Genomic DNA, 27,902 nt, shown 5'->3' on the forward strand with positions numbered 1-27,902 from the left:
TTAAATTTACACAAAACCATTTGTATACTTCAAAATCTATTTGAATTACATCCCCATGTAATAAAGTCAACATTACAAGCCAAAGTTATTTTTGACCAAAAAAATAAAAAATAAAAAAATAAAAAATTAAAAGTGATTTTGAAAATGGAGACTATTGGGAGCAAATGTTTCCACCTAGATTGAAGATATACCATATTTATTTAACTAAAAGGCAAAGTTTTCTGCAAACAAAAATCAGACATGATGTGTTGCATTGTACGTCAATGTTGCTCACCTATAGTACTTACACCAGAGTCTGTAGAGCTGTTGATTCTGAAGTGATTTAAAGAACTCATCTTATGGAGGTATTGTTTTTGTAAGTAAATTCAGTAAATCTACCTTAATTTCCAAAACAAATATTCAAATATGTTTAGATATGATCAAATACATCAAAAGCTAATGCCTAACTCTATAGCTAATGCCTAACTCTGTATATAGTGAAAATGCACATAAGAATTTTGACAATGAAATAACAAACACTCGTAGCATTACATACACACCTATCACAATTAGCATATTTAATACAATATTACAATAACCATCTGATGAAATGATGTTGACAAATGATTCCTACAAAAAAACATATCTTCATGTAATCATTACTTCACACAATTAATTGCCTAATTACACCAATCACAAATGTTCACCATATAAAGAAACTAAGTTCCAATTTTTTCAGGAGGACTAATTTTCGCAAAATCAAAAAATTCTAAATAAGCAAGAATTAATCTGCAGTGAATATTTCTGTTTAACATTCTGGTGTAAATCAAAACTATGTGTTCATGCAAGTGCAAATGCAATTATTGCTTTTCATAAATCGTGTAAAACAAGTTTCAAGATGGTAGTCTAGTATGTATAAAACAAGACGCTATTATATGAATCATATCAATCAGTCTGTATAACAGACAGTTATATATGAAGCAGATAATCTGTGTTATAATGAAAATTATCTTTGCTAAATTGAAAAATGATTTAACAATCTGACTTTAACTGAATACAGTAAATCAAAATGTTTGTGACTGTAATTGTAAAATGGATAAAAACTTTTTAAAATGCTGAATTCAGCCAAAATGTGAATTGAAAAATAGTAACAATAAGCACAATAAAAACCTGGACTGCAAAATTTTCAACAGGGACGATTATTAAATCCTCTGAAAATTTCAGTGGTGGAATTAAAACTTGATGAAGTTACTTTCTTTCTAAGTAATTTCTAGCACAATTTGTACAGGCACTTTATACAACTGTTTCACATTAAATATATCAGCACAAATACAGTACAAGTTATACTTAAATCAGCTGGAATAATTTCAATAGGAGCTTTTGTTTTTCACACAAATCATTTATAAACTTCATTCCATTTACTTGGTCGGTGGATGACTAAATCTTTTACATTTACACAGAAAACATAACTATCTTATCAAATTGCACTTTACAACATTCATTTTCAAAATCGTCCAATGAAATCACACTTCTTTTAAAACAATGATTATCTCAAACTGACAATGAAATGCATTATACATTTGTAGCCAGTTTGGTTGTCGTAAAGTCAGCAGCTGGGAGTCTGAATGGTTCTAACGGTTCAGTAGAGATTCTCCCGGAAGTAAAGTCTGTTGCCGACACACGGCCACTATTTAAATTGTTTGCAGAAATGCGTCCACTAGTGAAGTCATTAGCAGATACTCTACCACTATTAAGATCATTAGCAGAGATTCGACCGCTGATAAAGTCTGTTCTTGACGGACTCCGAAACGTTGATGGAATATAACCAGTGCTGTAACTATTCTCAAATCTGAAATTTTTTTTTCAAGATAAGTACGTATATGATGCAAGCAACAACTACACTGTTACAGTATGTAATGAACTACCTACAACATTAGCAATTATTTTATCTACATTTCCTATACAAATTCCTCCTTTTACAAAAATATCAGGGAGCAGAACAAAACATTATAAGTGATTGACTGCTGTAAAAAGTAAATTTTAGATATATCAATAGCACAATAAGGTTTGATACCGACTCTTTCTACAAAATCTGACTGAAACAAACATGCCCTAGAAATTGTTGTAAACTTGTGTAACAAACTATGGTCAAACAGAATCAGTTCTGTCTCTCTGATACAGTATCTAGACTAGCAGCCAAAGTTCACAGTTACAAACCCAAGTTAAGAGACCAGTCTCAGAATCAAGCATTGCCAATGCTCAATGTTAAACACGTGCTTAGTAAAAATGAATCAGATGCTGAGTGTGATCCAACCCCAGTTTTACAACTCTGGGTCCTGGTTTACTTTCTTACAAGCAAAGTGGTTTAAATACTGGTAATTTGTATACAATACCTGTTTAATGGACCCAGGTCATCCCCATTTTGCTCAGTATAGATGTGTCCATTTGTATAGTTTGTTGGCATAGTGCCATATCTTTCTGTATCAATCCCTCCATATTGTCCATTCTTGCCTTTTGCATCAACCTAGCAGACATAGATTATAACACATCATCTTAGCAGACATAGATTATACAATTAACCTAACTTACACAGATTATAACACTGTCACCCTTGTAAACACCAATTTTAATATGTCATCCTAGCAGACATAGATTTTAACATGTCATCCTATCAGACAAACAGATCATAACATGTTACCCTAGCAGGCACAGAATATAACATGTCATTCTTGCAGACACAGATTATAACACATCGCCCTTATGTCAACCTAACAGATACCAACTATGTCAAAGTAAATATGTGAATCAATCTCTTTTGTAATGCCAATGATACCTTATCTTTCATGATCCAAAGTTCAATTTGATTTAGTTCAAACCAGTATGTTCACTGTATTAAAGGTCCAATACTAAGGAAAGTGAACATCTTAATTTCTTTTAAAAAGCACAGAAACTATTTCATTTTATTGGAAAATGAAAGTTGGTATGTAGAAATTCGAAATAAATCGCAGTATATGTACAATTATTTTTCTATGAAGTATGAAGAAAGTTAAAAAGACCTGGGGGGTCATTCTGTCGATTCATTGAAATTTCAACATAATACACATACATTTCTTTGAGTTCCAAAGACCTTCTGTAAATTTTGACCTGCCAATCTTCATTATTTAGTGTCTTGCGGAAGTCTATGCACTGGCTATGAAAAAAATTGCCAACTCACTTTCCCTTAGTAATGGACCTTTAAGTAATGGATCCATAATGAGAATTGGCATTTTCCAGTTAATTACTTATTCTTCATTTTTTTCAGAGTGTCATGAAAAAGCAATTTTCCAATATGGCTGAAAGACGTTACAGTATCATTTAAGAAGTATGTAATCACATGGTTATTATCGTCCATCATAACAAGTCCACTACCTTAATCTATAAAGGATTTGATTTGTTTACAGTGTAGTGGACTCATGACATTCTGAAATTCCTGCAAGATACTATATTCTCATTTGCTCTTCTCATTTGCTCTGGCTTTTATGAAGCTCATAAAGTATATGAGCTGCCATAGGAACTGCAGTAGAAGTAAAGTTTTTTGTTTTGAATGAGTAGTCAGTGAAAGAGTCCACCTGGAATGTTTGGAACAACATAATTCCAGTGGAGAATGTGTCAGATTTACCTCCCTAGCATCCAGTCTAGGCTGATACTGCTGTAAACAGTAATAATTTAAGTAAATCACCCAGTACTGAACTCTTGTTGGGATATCAGCCACGACCAAGAATCGAACCCAGTTTGCCAGCGTAATAGTTCAACCTACTAACCACTGAATTTCCAAATGCCAACTTCCTCACATACAGGGAATATGTTATCGAACAGCAATTATTGCAGATTATCATTCAAAGTCCACTATCTAAAGTCTTAATCATAATTATGCGGCACTCAACAGAGTAAAATACACATGTATACCTCATCAAAGTCAGCCGAGTATCTATAGTTGTAATCTTGCCGCCACTGATCCATCAATGTAGACTTTGTCATCTCTGATGGTGACTCATTTTTATCACGTTTCCGGATCTCCGTGTTACTGTCTGTCTCAGCATACGATTCTGAAGGGTAGGCGACTATTCCGATCAGTTTAAAAATATGTATTTAATGTAACATTCAAATGTCAATGATGAAAAAATTAGTGAAATTTTGCAAGAACATGACTTGTATGAATATAAATGTGAAATTCCAATTTAAATATATCAAAAGATGCGTAACAAGTAAATCTTGAACATGATTAACTTGAATTCTGAATTTCATCTCAGACTACTCCTAAACTTGCAATGACTTAAAACTCATAACACCTATTTTTATTGCACAAGCAGGTAGTACAATTTTTATATAATTCTGCAAGAATCTCCAACAGACAAAAGATACATAAGTTATTTTCCAATAAAATATTTGTTCTGCTATAAAATAAAAACTACTATATCATGGAGATACTGCACACCAGTCCAATGAAATGATGATGTGAAAATTGATGTTATGACCTTGATAAATATAAGTTATTTAGAAACTAAAACTGCTTTTGAGAAAAGCGCATGTCTCCCACAACTGCCTAATCATCTAAATAGTAAGTCAGTGTTTATATACTGTTTACACACTATAAATATACCTCTGAAGAGTAAAAAGGCTGATTTTTGTTAATTCAAGGGCCATAAATTCTGAAGTGCCTAGGCCAATTTGGTTAGTTATCAAACTTGGCTGAGGACTTTCTAGTATGGTGAAGATCTGATGAGAAATGTTCGACTTAGAGTGCAGACAAGATTTGTGACAGACACACAGACTGACAGAGTAAATCAATATGTCTCCCACACCACTGTGTGGTGGGAGACATAATACCTGCCGTCAACAAAACTAAGCAGACAGTAATATTCTTATGAACTTTTTGATAAACTGATGATAAAAACCTAAACATTTGCCAGTAGTGTGTTCCAAGAAGCTTTAGTGTAAAGGAACAAAAAATCGCATGAAATGAAAAAGGTGTTAAATAAAACACAAGAAAGTGGAATGAAATGAAAGGATGCATCCTCCTTATTTCACCTATAATAACAGGAAAGACTAATAAATAAACTTATTAATTAACTAAAGTGACAAGCTATTTCAGTATTATTTAATTATAAAGGCTTTAGCCAAGCCTCAAAGTTCCAAGCATAATACATTTCCCAACGTTTACCATTGTCTGAATGCCGACATCTGTGATACACAACACAGCCTAACACAATAAACAAAATCACTGCCACAGCACCAATAGCACCTCCAATAATCAGAGTCATTGGCATCTCTTCTGTAAAATATAAACACAAAACAGCATCAGCAGTATTCATTAAAGCCTTGCATTGTGTAGACCTGATTGGTCTAAAGGGCTCACACACTTTCGAAAAAATGAGGGCCTCAAGCTTCAATCTTGGCTACTCTCCTCTTGTGGCATGTCTTTAGGCAAGGCATTTTATCAGGACTGCCTTAGTGAATAAAGTTGTACAAATGTACCAGCTTATTGTTGGGGATACCGTATAGTTTGTTTTATTTGTTCCTAAGAAAGAAAAGATGGGATGCTAAAATACTCCTCTGAGTCTATGTTAACATTCACAAACAGACTGTAAATAAAACTAATAAAACATTATACAGTCAAGTCTGTACTACACAGAATATGGAGACAAGTCTCAGGATGTAAGGTTATCACTGGTCAGTATCAAGTTTTTAAATTGTAAACAATTTCAATACACAACCTGCTTTGAAGCTCAAAAATTTGGAGTCTTTTTAAAATACAGCTAGAATCAACAGTAGACATGTAAATCTGGTGCCATTAACTGACAGAAATAAGAAAGATAAATCATTTTCTGCATGAACATACCTGTCTCTTCTAATGTAATCATAAGTGAGGCCACCCCTTTCCCGTTTGTCACAGTACAGTTGTATACGCCAAAATCGTCTGGCTGAGCATTCAATATTTGCAAATAACTCTTCCCTCCATACGGCAAACCCTCCTCAGATGTCGAGAAGCGTCCAGACGTGGCATAATCTATCGGCTGTCCGTTACGAGACCAGATGAAGATGGGTTTCGGTGAGGAGATACTCATACACTGGATCATAACCTGCTCATCCTCCGACCCGTACTGTGTTGCATCACTTATAATTTCAGGTGGACCTAAAACATAATAATCATTCTATAAATATCTTTTTTAGTAACAAGACAAGACTGTTCCAATTGAAATAGTTTGGTACTAGGCAGGTGTTTCATTCAAAATAAAACTGGTTTCAGATACATAGTACGGAAGTGAATAGTCAATCAGCTTGTACAGAAAATGGCAGGATTTTACTCAAAGATATTTGCCTTGAGATCATTTTCTTAAATATGAAATAACCGAGGGATACTGGTTAAATCTAGAGCAAAGGAGTCTAATATCGACCCTCTTCTATTATCGACCCCCACCCTTAATTGATACTTAATCACATTTATTACTAGAAATCATGTGATCATGTCATGCACTGTCATTTTTACGTCACAAATTTTCTTCATGCGCCATTTTGAATGTTTACATACAGTGTGACTGCATGAGATAAATTTCAGAACCAACCACTACATCGTCCGTTAAGGTAGGTATCTTTCTGTTAAATCAAATTTACCGTTTTTATGGCTCGAATCAGTTTAATTTTGTATTTAATCCTACTATACACATATAGAACCCATTTCTATCAGCCATTTTTGTAGTCTCTTGCAACTTCTGGAAAGATTATGTGGGGGTCGATAATAGCAGATTGAAAATATGACCTTCTGCTATTATCGACCCCCAATTAATTAAATTTATATAATTTCTTGTTGCTTTGAGAAAAGCACTTAATTCATAACTTTAACATGTCCAAAACATTGTGGAATGATACTTATTTCACTTGGGTATTGATTACATTTTACTCGGACTTTATCTTAGACTCTCAGTGTAAAATCTCAAACTTTTAACTAAAATAAAGGTATTAAATCAATATAAAATTTCAATGAAACTTCAAAGTTTTGTTGTTTGTAGCATCATCTGAAGCATGTGCAGTGAAAAATCTTGATTTTATTTCTAAAATAGTGTGATATTTATTTCTAAAGTCACTATTATGTTCATTGTAAATATACTTTGTTATACCAAAGTGGAAACTGGCAGGTACTCTAAAATGCAGCTCTCTGACTGGTCAGTTAGAAACCCTAATGTTCTGTGATGACTCATGATAAAGTTATGAATGCACATTTTAGTTGATCACAAGGATTAAAAATCTCCTAAAATAAAAAGAAAAAAAGCGCAGAGTCTCTGAAAGTTCGTCATAGTCTGATGTTTTTATCATTTATGATGATAGTGACAGTTATGACGATTTTGACGATTCCTCTGATGGACAAAATGATGATGGACAGTGCAGACAGCTTAGACCAATGTCAGGGGTGTGGTCAGTCTAATGGGAAGCCAAATGAGTGAAAAGGCTGTGATGAATGCCCAGGATGGTGGCACATTAAATGTACTAAGCAACCAGAACTTCACTTGTTGACTCCAGAGGACTTAAAAAAAGTTAATTTTAAATGTATAAAAATTGAATGCTAAAATATGTTGTTAAGGCTGTAGATAATAATGGATAATCAACTTTGTTTGAATGTTTGAATTATTTATCTCTTGTGTGTGGCTAATGTTATATTACAAATAACTGTTACTATTATCTAACATTTACAATTTGTCAGTCAAAAGACCAAATATGAAACTGTGATAGTATGAAAGACCAAATTTATAAATAAAAAAAAACACATGAAATAATATTTTCCATGAAATCGTAGTAAAGTGATGCTTTGTTTATATGCTCAATTGCATAATTTCAAATTGCAATTATGACAATAAAGGACAAATAAAAATTAACTTAATATTAAGTTAATAATAATATTATGCTTGATTTACAGTGTTTTCAAAGTTTAAAAAAAAAAAACTAGGGGGTCGATAATAGCAGAAGTGGGTCGATAATGGCAGACACATGTCACGAGACAGAATATTAGACCATACCTTATTCTGTAATGTAACAAGTGTTTTCATTGGTTGAAATCGACCAATGATAGTTTGTCTCAAATATATGCGTCACTTTGTCTCCGAAAGTGAAAGTAAGAATATGTACGGTAGATTATGGTCTTAAGGGGTCGATAATTGCCTCCTTTGCTCTACCTTACTTCTAATTACAACCTAAGGTTACCACAGCTACCCAACAATACAAACGCTATAATCATAACAGTATTATTTCTACGAACAATTCCTACTTTACAAAGGCTAACATATATGTAGTTACGGTAGCACATACATACTGACAATCAGCAGTTTCATTTCCATTTTGCTATTTTAATAATATTTTATTTCTACATTCTAAGGCTGTTCATGAACCTAATACTGTAACACCCATTCTATAACTATTGCAGCTATTGATTGCTGCATTCATCAATGATTGAAGACTTTACAAACAGCAAATATTCAATTTGCCATAACTTTAGTCTACAGCAAACTACACAAATTAAATTTAACTCCGATGTTTGTAGCTATATTATTGTAGCTATAGAACTCACTTGCAAGCCAAGTTTTATTACTATATGTGCTAAAATAACCATGACAAGAGCAAAAAGACAATTGACAATTACAATGTCTAAGTTTCAGGCTTTAAAGTTTGATGAACACCAGGGTCCAAGCCTATTTCATTCAGTTTTATAAAAAAATGTATTTCTTTAAGTTTCTAATATACAGATATGTGTAATAACCTTCATTAGTTTCACAAAAGCCTTACCATTTTCAGTAACATAAATATCTCTGCTGATCTCATTGAATCCAAGGACAGTAGCAGTACATGTATACACCCCAAACATGCCCTCTCGTACACTCGGTATCACATACGTAGAACTGGTATGTAGTACTGTAAATTTTCCTTGACGTCGCCATGTTATCTCTGCTGTTGGATTACCACTAGCTTCACACTTGAGCTCAGCACGGTCCCCAAGATCAACTGGCACATGCTGTGGATTTTCATCCTTAAATTTTGGTCCATCTACAATATTTTCCAATGTCAGTTGTTTAAAAACAAATGAGACAATTTCATTTATAGCTACAAACTGCAAAAAAGCCAAAGCTGCTCTAAAATCTGCATTCATCAAACTGAAGCTATGTTTTGACACAACAATTTTTTAGCACTTCCTCGGCAGTAACTCTTAAAATCTCCTTCACCATCAAGAGAAAACCTCTTTGATTCTCTCCCAGTAAAATGTGTATTTTAAGATACTTCCATTGTAACTTGCTAGGCATCCTAATACTTCTATAAATAGGATACTGCAACTAATTTCGAGAGCTTAAATACGAGCTTCTGAACATAAAGACAACTGCAAAACTATCATGCTCTCCTCAATTTTTTGATGGCACAACAATAAGCATTTATTACCTTATTATAATATCTGTCTGATAGTCTGATATATTAATACTCACACAGAATATTTAGGGAATGTTCCACAGATGTGCTGCCCACTGAATTGGTTGCTTCACACTTTATTGTACTGCCATGGTATTCACGTGGCATCCGGTCAATCCGGTATTTATTACTTGTTTGGTCCGGTATAATATCTCCATCTTTATACCATCTAAAGTAAAAGTCGTAAGAATATAACAGAGTGTCAAAGATGCCCTATGTATTCTTCAGTGAACATGTTAACTTATGGTTCATTTAGTAAAAGAAAACAAACATGGTATGTTTCCTAATATTATCACTGACTGACAGATATAATTTTGTGAAGGCGATTATTGTCCAAACTAAATTTTACTTGGCAGTATATTTACTTCAGTGTTTGAACAAAATAACTTTCACCAAGTAAACATAAGATGCAATATTTTAACATAAAATCTGGTGTTCACCAGTAAATGTTATTTGGTCATACAAATAAAAGAAAAACATTTTCTTTTTATTTCATATCTTTTAAAAAACTTTTAACAAATATTTTGAGTCTTTTTACTGTGGAGCTAATATCTTTATCGTTTGCAGTTCTTTTTATACCTTACTAAGTATATTTTGGAATGTAACGCATTCAATCTGACAAAAGTTCCAGAACAGTTCACTTACTTCCATGTAATTTCATATGGATTAGCCTCCCCTGAACATTTAAATTCAACAATGTCAAACTCTCTCATAGTCTTGTCAGGGTTAGTGTGAACCATTCTTACTTTGGGAGCATCTGGAAAATAATTTAAAATGTTAAATATACAGTCTAAATAATTACAAACATCTGTAGATTTTTAGTGCATTGATCACATTCCTAAATTTATATTACACTACATTTCTCCAGGAGTTTTCATCTGAAGTGTATATTTAAATGCCATTTCTGCAATTCTACCTTTCCCTGAATCTCGAAATAAAACATGAAATCAACACGTAAATTCTGGCACTGTTGAAGAAATACCGGTAATTAAAACATTCAATCAATAATGTTGAGTACAAACTGGCATCGTGTACCACTGCACTTTCCAGTGCAGCATCTGGCAGCTATTCCCTGTATAAGGTTTACACCATGCATTGCAAGCAGTTTTCTACTCATCATTAATTTTACAGAACCAATGAAATATCCCTACAATACGACATTCTGATATAGTACAGAGTCAACATTGACCGGAATGTTGACATTGCAGGTACACAGCCTACACAGCTGACATGCATTGAGGTATGACATATAAGGTGCATCCAAGGGTTTTTCAAGAATTTCAGCTTTCTTCTACAAGATTCAGACAGCAACAATTATGTCATTCTAAAGGTATGTGAGTGTGGTAATTGGATCATTTTGAATTTTTTAAATACCTTTACTATTATAAATGTTGATTTTGCCAAAAATTATTTTACCCATTTGTAATTTTAATCAGGCAAAATCATACCTGCAAAATTAAAATATCAAAAAATTTATAAAGTCTTTTGTAGTAATATTTCTTTAATGCTAACTAAGATGTCCTGAAGGTTTTATACAATTCATTCATAAGTAGAAATAAAACTGATTTTTTTTAATGTCAATGTCAAAAATGACTGAAATTATCCTGCCAAAATTGTTTCTTGATGATAATTTCAAAATTTATAAAGATAATTTATATATTTAAAGGTTCCTATTACCACCCTAAGACTTCTTTAGAATGTTGTATAATATTAATGGTATTGTTTGACATTTCAAGAGAAATCAGGGAAAACTTTATTATGGAAAAGGCTGATCAGATCAAACAATAGTAGTATTCAATCAATAAAATCTTTAAGAGCTATTTCTCATATTGCCAGAGAAGGAATAAAACTCTTTGAAGTTTGTGCAAATTCTGTGACAATATAGGCATCCATGCGCCAAAACACTTTCAACTTAAAAATGTCACCAATCTAAACAGAAATGTCACCAACCTAAATAGAAATGTCACCATTCTTAGGCAATTTAAGGACAACAAAATCTTAGAACCACTAGTATGATTAAACAGGTGCAATGTAGCACCCATTATAAAACCTCAATAAAACCATAATAAAATCAAGAAAATGTTAATATTTCTGGGATCCAGGATAAATCCCAGCATGCATCAGATTTATAAAGGTATAACTTACATTGTACATCAAGTGTAGCATGTGTCCACAGAGGATCCTGACCTTTCAAGGCCTCATTCCACGCTCCACACTCAATTTTCTTCCCTGCGTCTGCTGCAGTTGCCGTTATTGTTATTTTTCCAGTCACGTTTACACGTTTTCCATCCTTCTGTAGAGCAGCTATTTCGTAAGTATTATCTGTTATCCTTACATCATCTTTCTTCCACATGACCTGGGGCTGAGGTTTACCATTTATCACATTGCATGATACATTCTTTGGCTTGTCCAGTTCAACTGGGATAAGTGGACCAGAAAGTGTTGGCCTATTAGGTGGAGCTGAAAAAATATATGAAATGTATGAAATTTTATAATGATTCAAAAAACATTTGTTCAACATTTGAAATGGGAAAGTATTGATAAGACCATAGTTCATGTTGCACACACACTTTTGATCAGCATTTCATAAAGATTGCTTCCCTAAATGCATGCTAAAATAAGAATGTACAATGTAAATATTTAGACTTTCTCCTTCTAGAAACAGTCAAAAGCATTAATTTCCTGTTTATATCAAACAGTTTACTTCTATTGCCATACACCTAGAACCTTTTTAATCATTTCTCACTGTAGCTCTTTTGATTCAATTTCAATGTTTCACTGATAATACAAAATAAACAACTGATCCTCAGAAGACCTGATACACTGTTCTGAGAAAATTAAACTCTTTCCAAGACAAAAACTAAACAAAGTATTGCCACAGGGAAGTTAATGATAATTCATATCAAAATGTAAGTTTCTACTCTGAGATAGAAGGAAAAGACAAGAGACAAGTATAAGCCCTGAGACCATGTAAATGTTTTTACACAAGATACATGATATCAAAAGATGAAGCCACACAACCACTTGAATCTTTTTTCAAAAATATGAAGTATAGGAGATGTATAAAGGTGAAGTTCCAAGTCTACTGGAGTCTTCTTTACAAAGCTGACATATAAAGCCCAAGCAGATGCCAATGTGCACTACCTGAAATTGCTAAGATGAGGCCCACTGTAAGGCAACCATAGACTGGGATCATTGTTTTAAGAAAAAGCTTCACTGATACACAGAGATGAAGCTAAGGCTAAGGAAAAAGGTAGACTGGCTTGTAAAAAAGGGGTGATACTAGACCTAGATAAAAGTAAAATTTTATCTTTTACATAAAACGAAGTTGAATGGTATCTTTATTATACATCTATCAAAAAGATGAAGCCATGTAGGAGGCAACAGTAGACTGGTATCATTCTACAGCAGACGGTGTTGACATTGACTGGTTTACACATTTTTCATCAAGATCTGGATTGATGAATGCTTTAATTACAGAGTAATCTGCTGATGTACATTTATCTTCCTTGACATACACAAGCTGCTCGGTGAAACTACAGAAATGTCTGGATAACATTGCAACAAGAGGATATTCTAGTCTTGTATTTTAGACATTTAGTAAGATCAATACCCACTCCTGTTGTTTTATTTTTGCATGGGAACATTGGGGACTCATGACACACAAAGTGGGTTTTACAACCTAACTGTGAATGAAAATTGATGTGACCCATATTTATGATTTCTTCAGTAAAACAAATTCAGTTTTCTACTAAGTTATATAATTTTTGGTGATATAAATAATGTTAAAATGTTAAAAAAACATATCAAAGTTCTAAAGGAAAAAGATGAGGCCAAACTCATATTCTGGAATTTAATGCAGGTTTAAACAAGCAGAACCAATGACTTGTTAAATGTTTCTTTGTTCCTTAAAAATAGATTCTGCAATTTCATGAAAATGGCAAAGAATGAGTGACAGCATTTGGCATTCATCATCAAAGAGAGGACGTCTTACATGAACAAAAGTCATGACATTTCACAACATTTTATCAGTTGAGTTCTAAAACCAGTGGGTAAAATAAAACATTGCATAAAGAAGATATATATTTCCCTTGATATCAACCTATAGATAATTATAGAGAATTGCTGCATGTCTCATCTTGCAAAATAATATAATATCATGTCACATAAGAGAGAAATGTTCACCATTTCTTTTCAGCAAAATAACAACATATGATGCCTAACACTTGCAAATTGTCTCATTTTATTAACACAGTCAGAAGATCAAGGTAGTCACATCATGTGGTTAGGAAACCAGGCCAGTCATATCGACAAGAAAGAAACCAAAGTAGTCACATAAATGTGTAAAATATAAAGGCTGTCACAGAAAAAGGAAATGGTTTCCACGTAAATAAGCAAGAAACCTAAGATAGTCACATAAATGACTAGAATGTGTCTGTAGGACACAGGATGTGCCCCCACTGATACATGTCACAAATAAGGGGCAATAATTCAAATGTTTGCAGTGTTAATGGGGTTTAGCCTAAACAAACATTTTATGAAATGAATTCATTATTCTATACCATATATTTTTGAGCTATGTGCATCACAAACAAAAAATCCACTATTTTGGCTATTTCAAGGGCAATAACTCTGTAATAAGTGCAAAGATTCTCAAGAAAAATGCCAAGTTTGCAAGGTCACATCATGATAAAGACTCAAGCAAGGTTTCATGAATTTAATTAAACAGTTTTTGAGCTGGGCACATAATAAGGTGAAAATATGCATTTTCTTTACTATTTCATGGGCCATAACTTTAACAACAGGGGGTGGAGCCAGCCAAAAATAAGAGGTGTGCAATTTTATATCATGATAAAGACTTATACAAGTTTTCAATCATTTATATTAAGTACTTTTTGAGCTAGGTGCTTCAAAAGGTCAAAATGTGCATTTTTTACTATTTCAGGGGCCATAACTCTGATTATTGGGGGTGGAGCCAGACAAAAAATAGGAGGTACACATGATCATATCATGATAAAGACTCACACAAGGTTTAATTCATTTATATGAAATAATTTTTGTGCTAGGCACGTCACAAGGTGAAAATGTGCATTTCTGACTATTTCAGGGGCCATAACTCTCAAAATAGGGGGCGGAGCCAGACATGAAATAGGAGGTGCTCAGGTTCATATCATGATAAAGACTCATGCAAGGTTTCATCAATCTATATAAAATACTTTTTGAGCTAGGCGCGTCACGAACTTCAGACGGACGGACGGACTGACAAGACCTAATCTATATGCCCCCCACCACTCATGGGGGGCACAATAAAAGAATAAATATAAACAAGTAGAAAACCCAAGGTAGTAAAATGATGGGTAAAAGAAAGTGATGTTGTTACTTAAATGTGTTAAACACAAAAGGTAAGGCATGTGAGGTAATGCCTACAATATGATATCATGTACAGTGATGTAACAACAAGTCAATGTAGGAATGTGATTACAGTACTCACTAAAATGATAAAATGTAAGAATTTAACAATTTAACAAACTAATTAAGACAGCACTTTAAAGATGTATCAGACATTAAAGTAGAATATGTAGGCAATAGAGGTAGTAACATTAGAGATAAAAGAGATAAAGGTAGTCACAAAAAGATATATATAAGAAATCAAGGTAGTTATATACAGGAAATAAGTCGCATCTTTTTATAAGAAATAGAAGTCATCACATAAAATTTATTTAATGAGAAACAAGAGATAGATGTTGTCACTTAAATGAGATATTAAGAGATAGAAGTTGTCACATAGATGAGATATAAGAGACAGGAGTTGTTACACATAAATGAGGTTTAAGAGACAGAAGCTGTCACATGAATTAAATATAACATAATTATAGAAGTTCATAATAATAGAAGTTGTCAAAAAAAAAAATGAGATAAATGAGATACAAGAGCGCCACCAAGCAGGGCAATATACGCCCCAAGGGTTACATCAGAGGATGGGAGCAAAATTTAAAGAACTTGACTGTTGAAGCCCAAAGGACAGGAACAACAAAAAGAAGAAATTCCAAAAAAAAATCTAAGTCCACAAAAACATTCTTACCAGGTATAGTTATGTCAAAATACATCTAAAAATTGGATGTACCATCCATGTTGTACCACAGAAAAGTTGTTTTGGTTTTTCCCTACAGCCAATAATAAAAAAAGTTTCAAAATAAGCTATTTATAGTAACAAACAAGAGGGCCAAGATGGCCCTAGGTCGCTCACCTAAGAAACACTCCATAACAGTGTAAAACATGTTTGACCTAGTGATTTCATGGAAACAAATATTCTGACCAATTTTCATTAAGATTGGACCAAAAAATTGGTCTCTTGCGATAAAACAAGCATTTTCTTAGATATGACCTAGTTTTTGACCCTAGATGACCCATGTTCAAACTCGACCTAGATTTTATCAAGGCAATCATTCTGACCAAAATTCATGAAGATCAACTGAAAAATACAGCCTCTATCACATACAGAAGTTTTTCCTTTGATTTGACCAAGTGACCTAGTTTTTGACCTCAGATGACCCATATTCAAATTCGACCTAGATTTCATTAAGGCAATCAACCTGACCAAATTTCATAAATATCAACTGAAAAAAACAGTCTCTATCGCATACACAAGATTTTTCTTTAATTTGACCTAGTGACCTAGTTTTTGACCTCAGATAACCCATATTCAAAACCGACCTAGTTTTCATCAAGGCAATCACTCTGACCAAATTTCATGAAGATCAATTGAAAAATACATCCTCTATTGCATACACAATGTTTTTCTTCGATTTGACCTAGTGACCTAGTTTTTGACCCCAGATGACCCATTTTCGAAATCAGCCTAGATTTTATCAAGGTAATCATTCTGGCTAAATTTCATGAAGATCAGTTGAAAAATACAGCCTCTATTGCATACACAAGGTTTTTCTTTGATTTGACCTAGTGACCTAGTTTTTGACCCCAGATGACCCATTTTCGAACTCGGCCTAGATTTCATCAAGGCAATCATTCTGACCAAAATTCATGAAGATCAATTGAAAAATACAGCCTCTATCGCATACACAAGGTTTTTACGTGATATGACCTAGTGACCTAGTTTTTGACCCCAGATGACCATTTTCGAACTTGGCCTAGATTTCTTCAAGGTTATCATTCTGACTAAAATTCATGAAGATCAATTGAAAAATACCGCCTCTATCGCATACACAAGGTTTTTCTTTGATTTGACCTAGTGACCTAGTTTTTGACCCGAGATGACCCATTTTCGAACTCGGCCTAGATTTCATCAAGGCAATCATTCTGACCAAAATTCATGAAGATCAATTGAAAAATACAGCCTCTATCGCATACACAAGGTTTTTCTTTGATTTGACCTAGTGACCTAGTTTTTGACCCGAAATGACCCATTTTCGAACTCGGCCTAGATTTCATCAAGGTTATCATTCTGACCAATATTCATGAAGAAGAATTGAAAAATACAGCCTCTATCGCATACACAAGGTTTTTTGATTTGACCTAGTGACCTAGTTTTTGACCCGAGATGACCCATTTTCGAACTCGGCTTAGATTTCATCAAGGTTATCATTCTGACCAATATTCATGAAGATTAATTGATAAATACCACCTCTATCACATACACAAGGTTTTTCTTTGATTTGACCTAGTGACCTAGTTTTTGACCCGAGATCACCCATTTTCGAACTCGACCTAGATTTCATCAAAGTTATCATTCTGACCAATATTCATGAAGATTAAATGAAAAATACAGTCTCTATCACATACACAAGGTTTTTCTTTAATTTGACCTAGTGACCTAGTTTTTGACCCGAGATGACCCATTTTCGAACTCGGCCTAGATTTCATCAAGGTTATCATTCTGACCAATATTCATGAAGATTAATTGAAAAATACAGCCTCTATCGCATACACAAGCTAAATGTTGACAGACGACGGACGACAGACGACAGACGACAGACGACGGACGACAGACGCCGGACATCGAGCGATCAGAAAAACTCACCTGAGCATTGCTCAGGTGAGCTAAAAAGGGAAGTAATACAAAAAAAAAATATTGTAAGAGAACAAAAAAGGGATCTGCCAAATAAAAACAAGAGCACTGCAATGCAGTGCAAAATACACAAAGCAAAATCATATATGACCTTTGACCCCTAAGTGTGACCTTGACCTTGAAGCGAGTCATCTAAAACATGCGCTCTGCAAGTCGCCTCAGTGTGGTGAACATTTGTGCCCAGTTTCTTTGAAATCCTTCGAGCAGTTCAATAGTTACAGAGCTGACAAAGCAAAGTCATCTACGACCTTTCACTCCTAAGTGTGGCCTTGACCTTGAAGCTAGTCATCAGAAACAAGCGCTCTGCCATCATCTCAGTGTGGTGAACATTTGTGCAAAGTTTCTTTGAAATCCTTCAAGCAGTTCAAGAGTTACAGAGCGGACACGAAACACACTCATATGACCTTTGACCCCTAAGTATGAGCTTGACCTTGAAGCTAGTCATCCGAAACAAGCGCGACGTGCCGACCATTTGTGTCAAGTTTCTTTGAAATCCTTCAAGGGGTTCAAGAGTTACAGAGCAGACATGAAATTGCTAACGGACAGATGGACGGACACCGGGGGTATAACGTAATACGTCCCTTCGGGCGTATAATGAAAGATAGCAGCTGTCATGCACAAATGAGATAAAAGAGAAAAAAGTTGTCACAAATAAATGAGATATAAGAGACAAAAGTTACAACACATGAGTGAGATGAAAGATATGACAGTTGTCACACATAAATGAGATATAAAAGACAGAAGTATAGAAGATATAAGCAATGGAGCACTTACTAAGTACTGTCACATAAGCCACTCTGCTGACAATAAAGGGCTCATCATCTGTACCGCTTACTTGACATGAGAAGAAGTTGTCATCTTCAAGTTTTAAGTTCTCTATCTTCAAGCTATACTCATCTGAAAGTATATAAAACATACAATTATAGCTACTGTAGATGTTCCTCAGCTTTAATGTCAAGACATCCATGCACTGCATCTAAAATGAAGAACCAGAAATGTGTCATCTAAAATACAATACAAGTATTAAAATGAAAATTAAACTCATTTTGTTTAATATTATTTCATGAGTTTAATTTTGGTTTTGTTTGTTTGTTGACTGGGCTAAATGTCACACCAATACAATTATAAGATCAGGCAGACCCAAGGTGCCCCTCCATGCATTATTTTAGGCATGAGTAACTATACACCTTTCTTACGCCGGCTCTACGTAAAAGAATTCTACACCCCAAGAAAATACACAGCAGCAAGGGACAGGTGATTCAAAGTTAGCAACCATAACCACTTAGCCAGCAGGAATTTCATATGGAAGATTGTGAAGAATTAACAAGAGATCACAGAGTGATCTTGGCGCCCACCAATGTGCCATTTTTGAGTGTTCCAAATTTCAAGACTTACTGACTACCTCAAGGTCAAATTATATCCGTACACAACACTGTGCATGTGGTCCAAATTCGAAAGCTGAAGCTTGAGAAATGTGAAAGTAGGTCACTAGGTCAATGTCAAGGTCAAATTTTGTTTCGGTACACAATCCTATGCATGTGGTCTAAATTTGAAGCCAGTAGCTACAGAAATGTGAAAGTAGGTCACTAGGTCAATCTTAAGGTCAAAGTTCATTTCTGTACACAAAACTATTCAAGTGGTCCAAATTTGAAGGCTGTAGCTTGAGAAATGTAAAAGTAGGTCACTAGGTCAAAATCAAGGTCAAATTCTATTTCAGAATACAAAACTGTGCATGTGGTCCAAATTTGAAGCCTGTACCTTAAAAATGTGAAAGTAGGTCACTAGGTCAATGTAAAGGTCAAAGTTCATTTCGGTATACAAAACTATGCAAGTGGTCCAAATTTGAAGGCTATAGCTTGAGAAATGTAAAAGTAGGTCACTAGGTCAAAATCAAGGTCAAATTTTATTTCGGAATACAAAACTATGCATGTGGTCCAAATTTGAAGCCTGTACCTTAAAAATGTGAAAGTAGGTCACTAGGTCAATGTGAAGGTCAAGGTTTTTTTCGGTACACAAAACTATGCATGTGGTCCAAATTTGAAGGCTGTAGCTTGAGAAATGTGGAAGTAGGTCACTAGGTCAAAATCAATGTCAAATTTCATTTTGAAACATGGAACTATGCATGTGGTCCAAATTTGAAGCCTGTACCTTCAAAAATGTGAAAGTAGGTCACTAAGTCAAAATCAAGGTCAAAGTTTTTTCCAGTGCACAAAACTATGCATGTGGTCCAAATTTGAAGGCTGTAGCTTGAGAAATGTGAAAGTAGGTCACTAGGTCAAAATCAAGGTCAACTCATGTCAAGGTTCATCTTGCCACCCAAAAACATACATGTGGTCCAAATTTGAAGGCTGTAGCTACAGAAATGTGAAAGTAGGTCACTAGGTCAAAATCAAGGTCAACTCATGTCAAGGTTCATCTTGCCACTCAAAAATATACATGTGGTCCAAATTTGAATGTTGTAGTTATTGACAAGAACATTTTAAAAGCTTTTCCCTATATAAGTCTATATGAACCATGTGACCCCTGGGGCGGGGCCATTTTTGACCCTAGGGCGATAATTTGAACAAACTTGGTAGAGAACCACTAGATGATGCTACATTACAAGTATCAAAGCCTTAGGCTTTGTGGTTTGGACAAGAAGATTTTCAAAGTTTTTCCTTATATAAGTCTATGTAAACCATATGACCCCCAGGGCGGGGCCATATTTGACCCTAGGGGTATAATATGAATAATCTTAGTTGAAGACCACTAGATGATGTCACATACAAAATAATAAAGTCCTAGGCCCTGTGGTTTTGGACAAGGGGTTATTCAAAGTTTTTCCCTATATAAGTCATTATAAACTATGTGACCCCCGGGGCGTGGCCATATTTGACCCCAGAGAAATAATTTGAATCATCTTGGTAGAGGACCACTAGATGATGCTTCAAACCAAATATCAAAGCCCTAGGCTCTGTGGTTTTGGATAAGAAGGTTTTCAAAGTTTTTCCCTATATGAATCTATGTAAAATATAGAAATAAACAAAGGGCCATAACTCACTCATAAATTGTTGAACCAGTCTGATTTTCAGGGGGACACAACTAGGGTACCAATACATCATTCTGACAAAGTTTGGTCAAAATCCCCCCAGTAGTTTCTGAGGAGATGCGATAACGAGAAATTGTTAACGGACGGACGGATGGACGGAATGACGGATGGACGGACCACGGACGCAGAGTGATTTTAATAGCCCACCATCTGATGATGGCGGGCTAAAAATACCCCTGGACAGGTGAGGATTGAAGTATAAGCACAAATACCTACTTCTAACCCAGCACTTTGTGCTCAAGTGAGCTGAACAGTTGGAAGACTGAAACTTGTATGTTGATAAATTACTGAGTCAACTGCAAATATCATGAACAATATTCATTTTCATATTTCACAGAGATAGCAAGCCTCTTTATTCCGCAATAAACTGATACAAGAGATATTTTCCATTACAGCAGGCATTACTCATCAATATGTAATACTAACTGAAGTAATTAAAACGTGAGACAAACCCTTGCCAGATATCTACACTTAATTGATTAACTTAAATGTAACAATTAAATCTATTCTAAAGTGAGAGCCAATCTGCATATTTTAGATAAGTAATTATCAGTGTAATTAAATGAATGATCACATTTTAAGACAATGTGGTCTATATCATAATTTGCATATCATTGAACCAGGCATGTTTTCACCCCAACCACAGGAAATCCAGTGATAACACATGACTGGTAACTACAATGGTTTCTGTCAAATTGCATCTTAATAAAAAGAGACCATAATTATACATGTAGTATGTGTATACTTATTCTAGGTCCTGCTTGTAAAACTGAGTTTGAAATCCAGACCCTGAATGCAACCTTGTCATTGGTCAATATCAAGACTGAACTCAAAATCAACCAATCAGATGCTTGAGTTATGACACTGGTCAACACACATTATAGTGTTATAACTCCAGAGCCTGGAGTCTAGGAAACTTTGCTTATGATTGTCTTAAAAGCAAAAATTCTACTAAGACATCAAACTGACTGACATTATACAATTTTGCAAAGGGTAATAAAATATACAGAGCAATCCAAAGTGACATTCACAAGTAACTGCAAAGCTGTACTTACTCTAAGGGTGAAAAACTGAAAGGGGATAATGTGTTTAAAAACACACTCCAAAGCTCTATATAGAAGTTGCTGACAGCTAAAAATGTCAATTACAGCCTTCTTGTTCCCAATTTTTTTCGTTACAGATAAGTTAGTAGCCTTGGGCAAAAACAATAGAACTTATTACAGTCAGTCATTATTACACCCACAATTCATTTTCTCACTAATCAAGTCTATTACAGCTTTTATAATTGGATAAAAAAAGCTGGCAAGTATTTTCCCCTATCCATTATCTGTCTCATTGGAACTCATCTTCATTTTCAATTTGAGCGCAAAGAATGCATGAAAATGAAATACATTTAGAACTGGCAAGCTATAATTTTCCCAAGACATCCTCTTCAATCAGAGATCAAATAATTCAATGAAAATACATTTTCTGTGAACTTGTGAAGGAAGTAGGATCGCTATTCATTCAAGCATATATATTAATGTCATTTTAAAACAACATTTCAAAGAAATGGATAAACATTAAAGATTTGTAAAATGAAGTATAAATGCTTCACTGCTGATCTGTCTATAATGTCACAGAATAATTTCATTATAACTTGTAAGGCTGCCAAAAAGTTAAATTTTACATTTTACGAAAATTATTTTGTAGAAGCTTAGTGGCATGCATGCAGAATGTGAAGAAAAATTTTATTCTGAAAGGTGATCAGTAGAGACAGTTTGAATGGAAACATTCAGGACAATCAGTCTCTCTCTGACAATACCTATGTAACACAGACCATTACGTTATGGTGGGCTTTCTGTTTTACACCTTTTCCATTTGGAGAGATTGAACTACATTATGGGCCTTCATTGACAAATGGTTATGGTTGCTGACATCACATCTCACCACTGTGATTTTGAGCTCTACTCCTTCTCTTACATCAAGTAGGCACCACACGGTTGAAGAAGGTCAGTGTTATACCAAGGTGCCTGCCCACGCCTCAAATAATGCTTTTTGGGAATATAGCAGGGTTTTTTTGCCTATGAAAGCCAGAAAATTGTGATATGAATTAAATTGGGTTGGTGTGAATTGAATTAACACTCAACAAAACAAACAATCAACTGCATCATGCTAGTTTACCTGTAGCATCTGTGATACCCTTGGTCCCTATCATGGTATATGTGTCAAACCCGGGTAGGTCTCTCATTGGACCAAGTCCAAACCCACCACGCGTCCACTGCACATTTCCAACCCTGTTCTTGATAATACATCGTAGAACAATTGTAGAACCTTCCACTGCAGACTGGTTGGTAGGCTGCTTGTAGAACTCCTGAACACAAACAACTGAAATACAAAGAAGATTTTATATTAAACTGAACTCAACATTTCTTTCAAAAACACCTATTTTCAGCCTACATGCATTCTGTCCTGCAACAACAAAGGAGCATTCAACTCCATGCCTCAGCTAAATAGGCAATCATTCAGCCAGGACAGTGTGCTATCTATAGGCAATCATTCAGCCAGGAAAGCTTGCTATTTATACGCAATCAATCAGCCAGGACAGCTTGCTATTTATAGGCAGTCAGCAAGGACAGTGCGCTATTTATAGGCAATCATTCAGCCAGGATTGTGCACTATATAAAGGCAATCATTTAGCAAGGATAGCGCACTATCTATAGGCAATCATTCAGCCAGGATAGCGCACTATCTATAGGCAATCATTCAGCCAGTATAGCGCACTATCTATAGGCAATCATTCAGCAAGAGAGGCGTGCTATCTAAGGCAATCATTCAGCCAAGAAGGAAGGCTATCTATAGGCAATCAATCAGCTAGGAAGGCAAATTGTCTATAGGCCATCATTCAGTTAGGAAGGAAGGCTATCTATAGACACAATCATTCACCCAGGAAGGCGGATTGTCTATAGGCAATCATTCAGCTAGGAAGGCGAATTGTCTATAGGCAATCATTCAGTTAGGAAGGAAGGCTATCTATAGACACAATCATTCACCCAGGAAGGCGGATTGTCTATAGGCAATCATTCAGCTAGGAAGGCGAATTGTCTATAGGCAAACATTCAGTTAGGAAGGAAGGCTATCTATAGACACAATCATTCACCCAGGAAGGCGGATTGTCTATAGGCAATCATTCAGCTAGGAAGGTGAATTGTCTATAGGCAATCATTCAGCTAGGAAGGCGAATTGTCCATAGGCAATCATTCAGTCAGGAAGGAAGGCTATCTATAGGCAACCATTCAGCTAGAAAGGTGGGCTATTTATAGGCAATCATTCAGCTAGGAAGGTGAGCTATCTATAGACACTCATTCAGCTAGGAAGGTGGGCTATCTATAGGCAATCATTCAGCTAGGTAGGTGGGCTATCTATAGGCAATCATTCAGCTAGGAAGGTGGGCCATCTATAGGCAATCATTCAGCTAGGAAGGTGGGCAATCATTCAGTTAGGAAGGTGGGCTATCTATATAGGTAACCATTTAGCTAGGAAGGTGTCCTATATTTTGGTCAACCATTTAACCAGGAAGGTGTGCTGCCTATAGGTTAACCATTCAGAAAGAAAAGGCTATCTGTAGGCAAGTACTAATCTTTCTTTTTTTGAAAACTGAGAAAAGGCAGCTGACAATATGAGAATTGTTAGTTAACAAAAAAGGCTTGGTAAAAAGACAGTGATGAAAAGTAGACAAGGTTAATGGATGGTCCATTAAAGGGCGTGTTGTGCAATATCTCCCAATATATACAATGTGATAGATAGATACGAGCTTTGATGACAACTTAGCACGCAACCATATATACAGACAATCCTTTAAATAATCCACAACAATATAACTATCAATTTGGAAAAGCGTGTTTATCTCTGACAAATTCACAGACAATAAGACTGTCTGTGAAACATAAATGACAGTCTACAAGCTTGGAAATGAAGAATATATATCTCGTCATGCAGTTTACAATCCACGGGAGATTCCAATTGCCGTTTATTCCAATTGCAGTTCGCAGTTTTGCTTTCTTTATTACTCTCATAACAGCATGAAGTTTTTTTGGGGAAAAAAAGAAAAATTAGCTGCTCAACAAAATGTCGTAATAACTTCATAATAAACAGTAATACTGTCGAGATAAAATGCGCAAACATATTCTACTTGCACGTTTTATGTGGTGTAATGTAAGTTCCATACCAGGGATGTAATTAAGATGGCACCTACACCACAAGCAACTTCTGTTGCCAGTTTTACATTTAGATATATAATGTTATTAATATCACATCAGTTTTTGTCCCATTTACTTGAAAGCTTAAAGGTTTATTTGTTTTCGTCTTTTACTTTATTTAGAGCTTCAAATTGTTCCACATTAATTTCATATATAATTTGCCCAAATATTCAAACTAGTTGAGATTTTATGAATTTATGATTTTCTGCACTGCAATTTATTTGATTCACACTAAAATCTGTGTCAGGATGCAACAATATATATATCTATGGTGTCCTACAAAATAACACAGCAGTGACCTTAAACCTGCTCCTTGGCCAAGGGATTCATATCATGGATTTTCTAATCATTTTTTGTCACTTACAACATTTGTTCCTGTGTGATCTTTGATGCAATAAATGATCTTAGGCTTACAAAATCCACATATATCTATGCCTGCAGGGAAACCTAGAGGACTCTACGATAAATACTAGACTAGCCAGAAAACTTTTAAAAAAAAAAGTTTTTAAATTTTCTTTTACTCAATTTCATGGCAGTCAAGAACGAGTCAATTCTTAAGATGAAAGCAAGGTTAACAGACTATGATATCATAAATAGGATATAGACTGGCTTCATTTACTAAAACTTAAAAATAATAGAAAATATCATTGAAATATATGATAATCTAGGAGCTAGTCTAGTCTAAGATATAACCACAGATGTCAGTACTACTGTGGCATAAAACCATCAAGAATACAGGTCCCCCTTGATTATGCTGCACTATCATAACTGAGCAAAGAAGACCTGTGCAAAAAATAAAGAAACACACACATGACAAAATGTTTCTCAAGGGTGGTACTAGACTGTTAACACATGATGTGCAATAGATGCCAGTCACAATTATCCAATAAGAGGTCCCAGACAACTTAATTAGTTAAATCTGTTCATCTAAATGTCATTCATCACAGTAATCCTATTTTATACTGAATATCAAGTTTGTATCAAGTTCTAACTTTGAAGTGAACAAAAATATTTCTGATTCCCCACACCCACCTCCCCAAAACCCAACCTCTGTAATAAAGTATTGGACAATTATAACTTGCTGTACCATCAAAATGTCCAGTTTCATCAAAAATATATAATGGTACAGAGAAGTATTCAAAAGTTTTTAAGAGAAAGTTCGTCAGCAACATACCTGTTTAAAATCTGCCTGCACGTTGGAATATATTTTCTTTTCAATCATTTCATTAAGATATAATGTTTTTCTTATAAAATTAGAAGCCAATTTCTCATCTAAATACATTGTGATGGAAGTCTGATGAAAACCAGTTTATACTGGGTATGAATCAACAGAAACTGCATAACTGCCATGTAAACATGTACATCTCAAGTTATTTTCTTCATTATTTGTTTATATCAAACTCAATCTAGTTCCCCCTTTTTTATTATACCTACAGGCTGCCAAATATTATAAAACCCCACTGTAGTTGTAATATAAATGAGCATAAATGATGTAATGGAAAATACAACAAGGGAGAAATCATAAAATGAGCTGTGCCATGAGAAAACCAACATAGTGGCTTTGTGACCAGCATGGATCAAGACCAGCCTATGCATCTGCGCAGTCTTGTCAGTATTCATGCTGTTCGCTTTCAAAGCCTATTGCAATTAGAGAACCTGTTAGCGAACAGCATGGATCCTGACCAGACTGCGCGGATGCGCAGGCTGGTCTGGATCCATGCTGGTCGCAAAGCCATTATGTTGGTTTTCTCATGGCATGGCTCAAATCATAGTTTATTGTGTTTATTTTCTTCACTTAAATGTCTGCTATTATGTCTACCTCCTGAAAATATTGGTTCCGATCAGAATCTAGACAAGTATATTACCCCAGTATATGACATTAAAGAAAAGATTAAAGGATGGATGATGATTGCATAAAAGTTTGTAGCATCAATTTGAAAACAAGATACCTCACACTAAATGTGACCCAACCCTGGAGCATCACTATTCCTTTTAAGTTCAAGATGGGCAGAGGAAGTTTATACCCTTCTGAAACTTCAAGATGACAATGCAAAGATAAATTTTCTTTAATGCGCACACATTCACATGTACAATGACACTTAAAGAAGGAAAGTAGCATTTTGTAGGAAATGTCTGTTATCATGAAAAACAATTGCAGAACTAACAGCTAGAAAACCCATATATTTATAGATCTATGCTCTTAGCTAAGAGACAACAATTATGAATACATATCCTGACAACAGCTTTATAAAATGAACTCAAGAAAGTGCAATAATTAAAAAGCTGTATCAGAACTCGACTAAAGGTGAACAACTTTTTCCAACCAAATCATTCATGATACAAAAATGGGGATTGTTAAAACCTTCAGAACAGAGCCTATCAGCATAGAAGCTAAGCATTGTGATACAAGAAGTGGAGACAGTTACAAAGTGTATCAGGACTGGGCTTATCAGCATAGAAGCTAAGCATTGTGATACAAGAAGTGGAGACAGTTACAAAGTGTATCAGGACTGGGCTTATCAGCATAGAAGCTAAGCATTGTGATACAAGAAGTGGAGACAGTTACAAAGTGCATCAGGACTGGGCTTATCAGCATAGAAGCTAAGCATTGTGATACAAGAAGTGGAGACAGTTACAAAGTGTATCAGGACTGGGCTTATCAGCATAGAAGCTAAGCATTGTGATACAAGAAGTGGAGACAGTTACAAAGTGTATCAGGACTGGGCTTATCAGCATAGAAGCTAAGCATTGTGATACAAGAAGTGGAGACAGTTACAAAGTGTATCAGGACTGGGCTTATCAGCATAGAAGCTAAGCATTGTGATACAAGAAGTGGAGACTGTTACAAAGTGTATCAGGACTGGGCTTATCAGCATAGAAGCTAAGCATTGTGATACAAGAAGTGGAGACAGTTACAAAGTGTATCAGGACTGGGCTTATCAGCATAGAAGCTAAGCATTGTGATACAAGAGTGGAGACAGTTACAAAGTGTATCAGGACTGGGCTTATCAGCATAGAAGCTAAGCAT

The 27,902-nt window shown here is 34.9% G+C and overlaps 1 protein-coding gene across 1 annotated transcript; it reads right to left on the reverse strand.

The window, feature by feature from the left end:
• Window positions 1–345: 345 nt before the first annotated feature.
• Window positions 346–27,902, reverse strand: LOC123561112 (kin of IRRE-like protein 3). The gene is made up of 12 exons (XM_053516986.1): window positions 27,791–27,902; window positions 22,800–23,003; window positions 18,323–18,445; window positions 11,608–11,922; window positions 10,108–10,219; window positions 9,480–9,631; window positions 8,791–9,048; window positions 5,858–6,151; window positions 5,180–5,290; window positions 3,925–4,064; window positions 2,373–2,503; window positions 346–1,828 (listed from the first exon to the last, which is right to left on the reverse strand). Exons 1-12 carry the CDS (start codon window positions 27,900–27,902, stop codon window positions 1,552–1,554), a joined length of 2,229 nt encoding a protein of 742 aa, XP_053372961.1. The 3' UTR covers window positions 346–1,551.

The sequence above is a fragment of the Mercenaria mercenaria genome, chromosome 10, assembly GCF_021730395.1.
Source record: "Mercenaria mercenaria strain notata chromosome 10, MADL_Memer_1, whole genome shotgun sequence".
Taxonomy (NCBI): domain Eukaryota; kingdom Metazoa; phylum Mollusca; class Bivalvia; order Venerida; family Veneridae; genus Mercenaria; species Mercenaria mercenaria.

Bases quoted from the DNA above. Each gene is read 5' to 3' on its own strand.
- LOC123561112 (XM_053516986.1), bottom strand. From the start codon at position 27,902: ATGCTTAGCTTCTATGCTGATAAGCCCAGTCCTGATACACTTTGTAAC. The intron at 10,220-11,607 runs GTAAGTTATACC...ATTATTTTCCAG, and splicing joins TGCTACACTTGATGTACAAT to ATGCTCCCAAAGTAAGAATG. The intron at 5,291-5,857 runs GTATGTTCATGC...TATATTTTACAG, and splicing joins GATTACATTAGAAGAGACAG to AAGAGATGCCAATGACTCTG.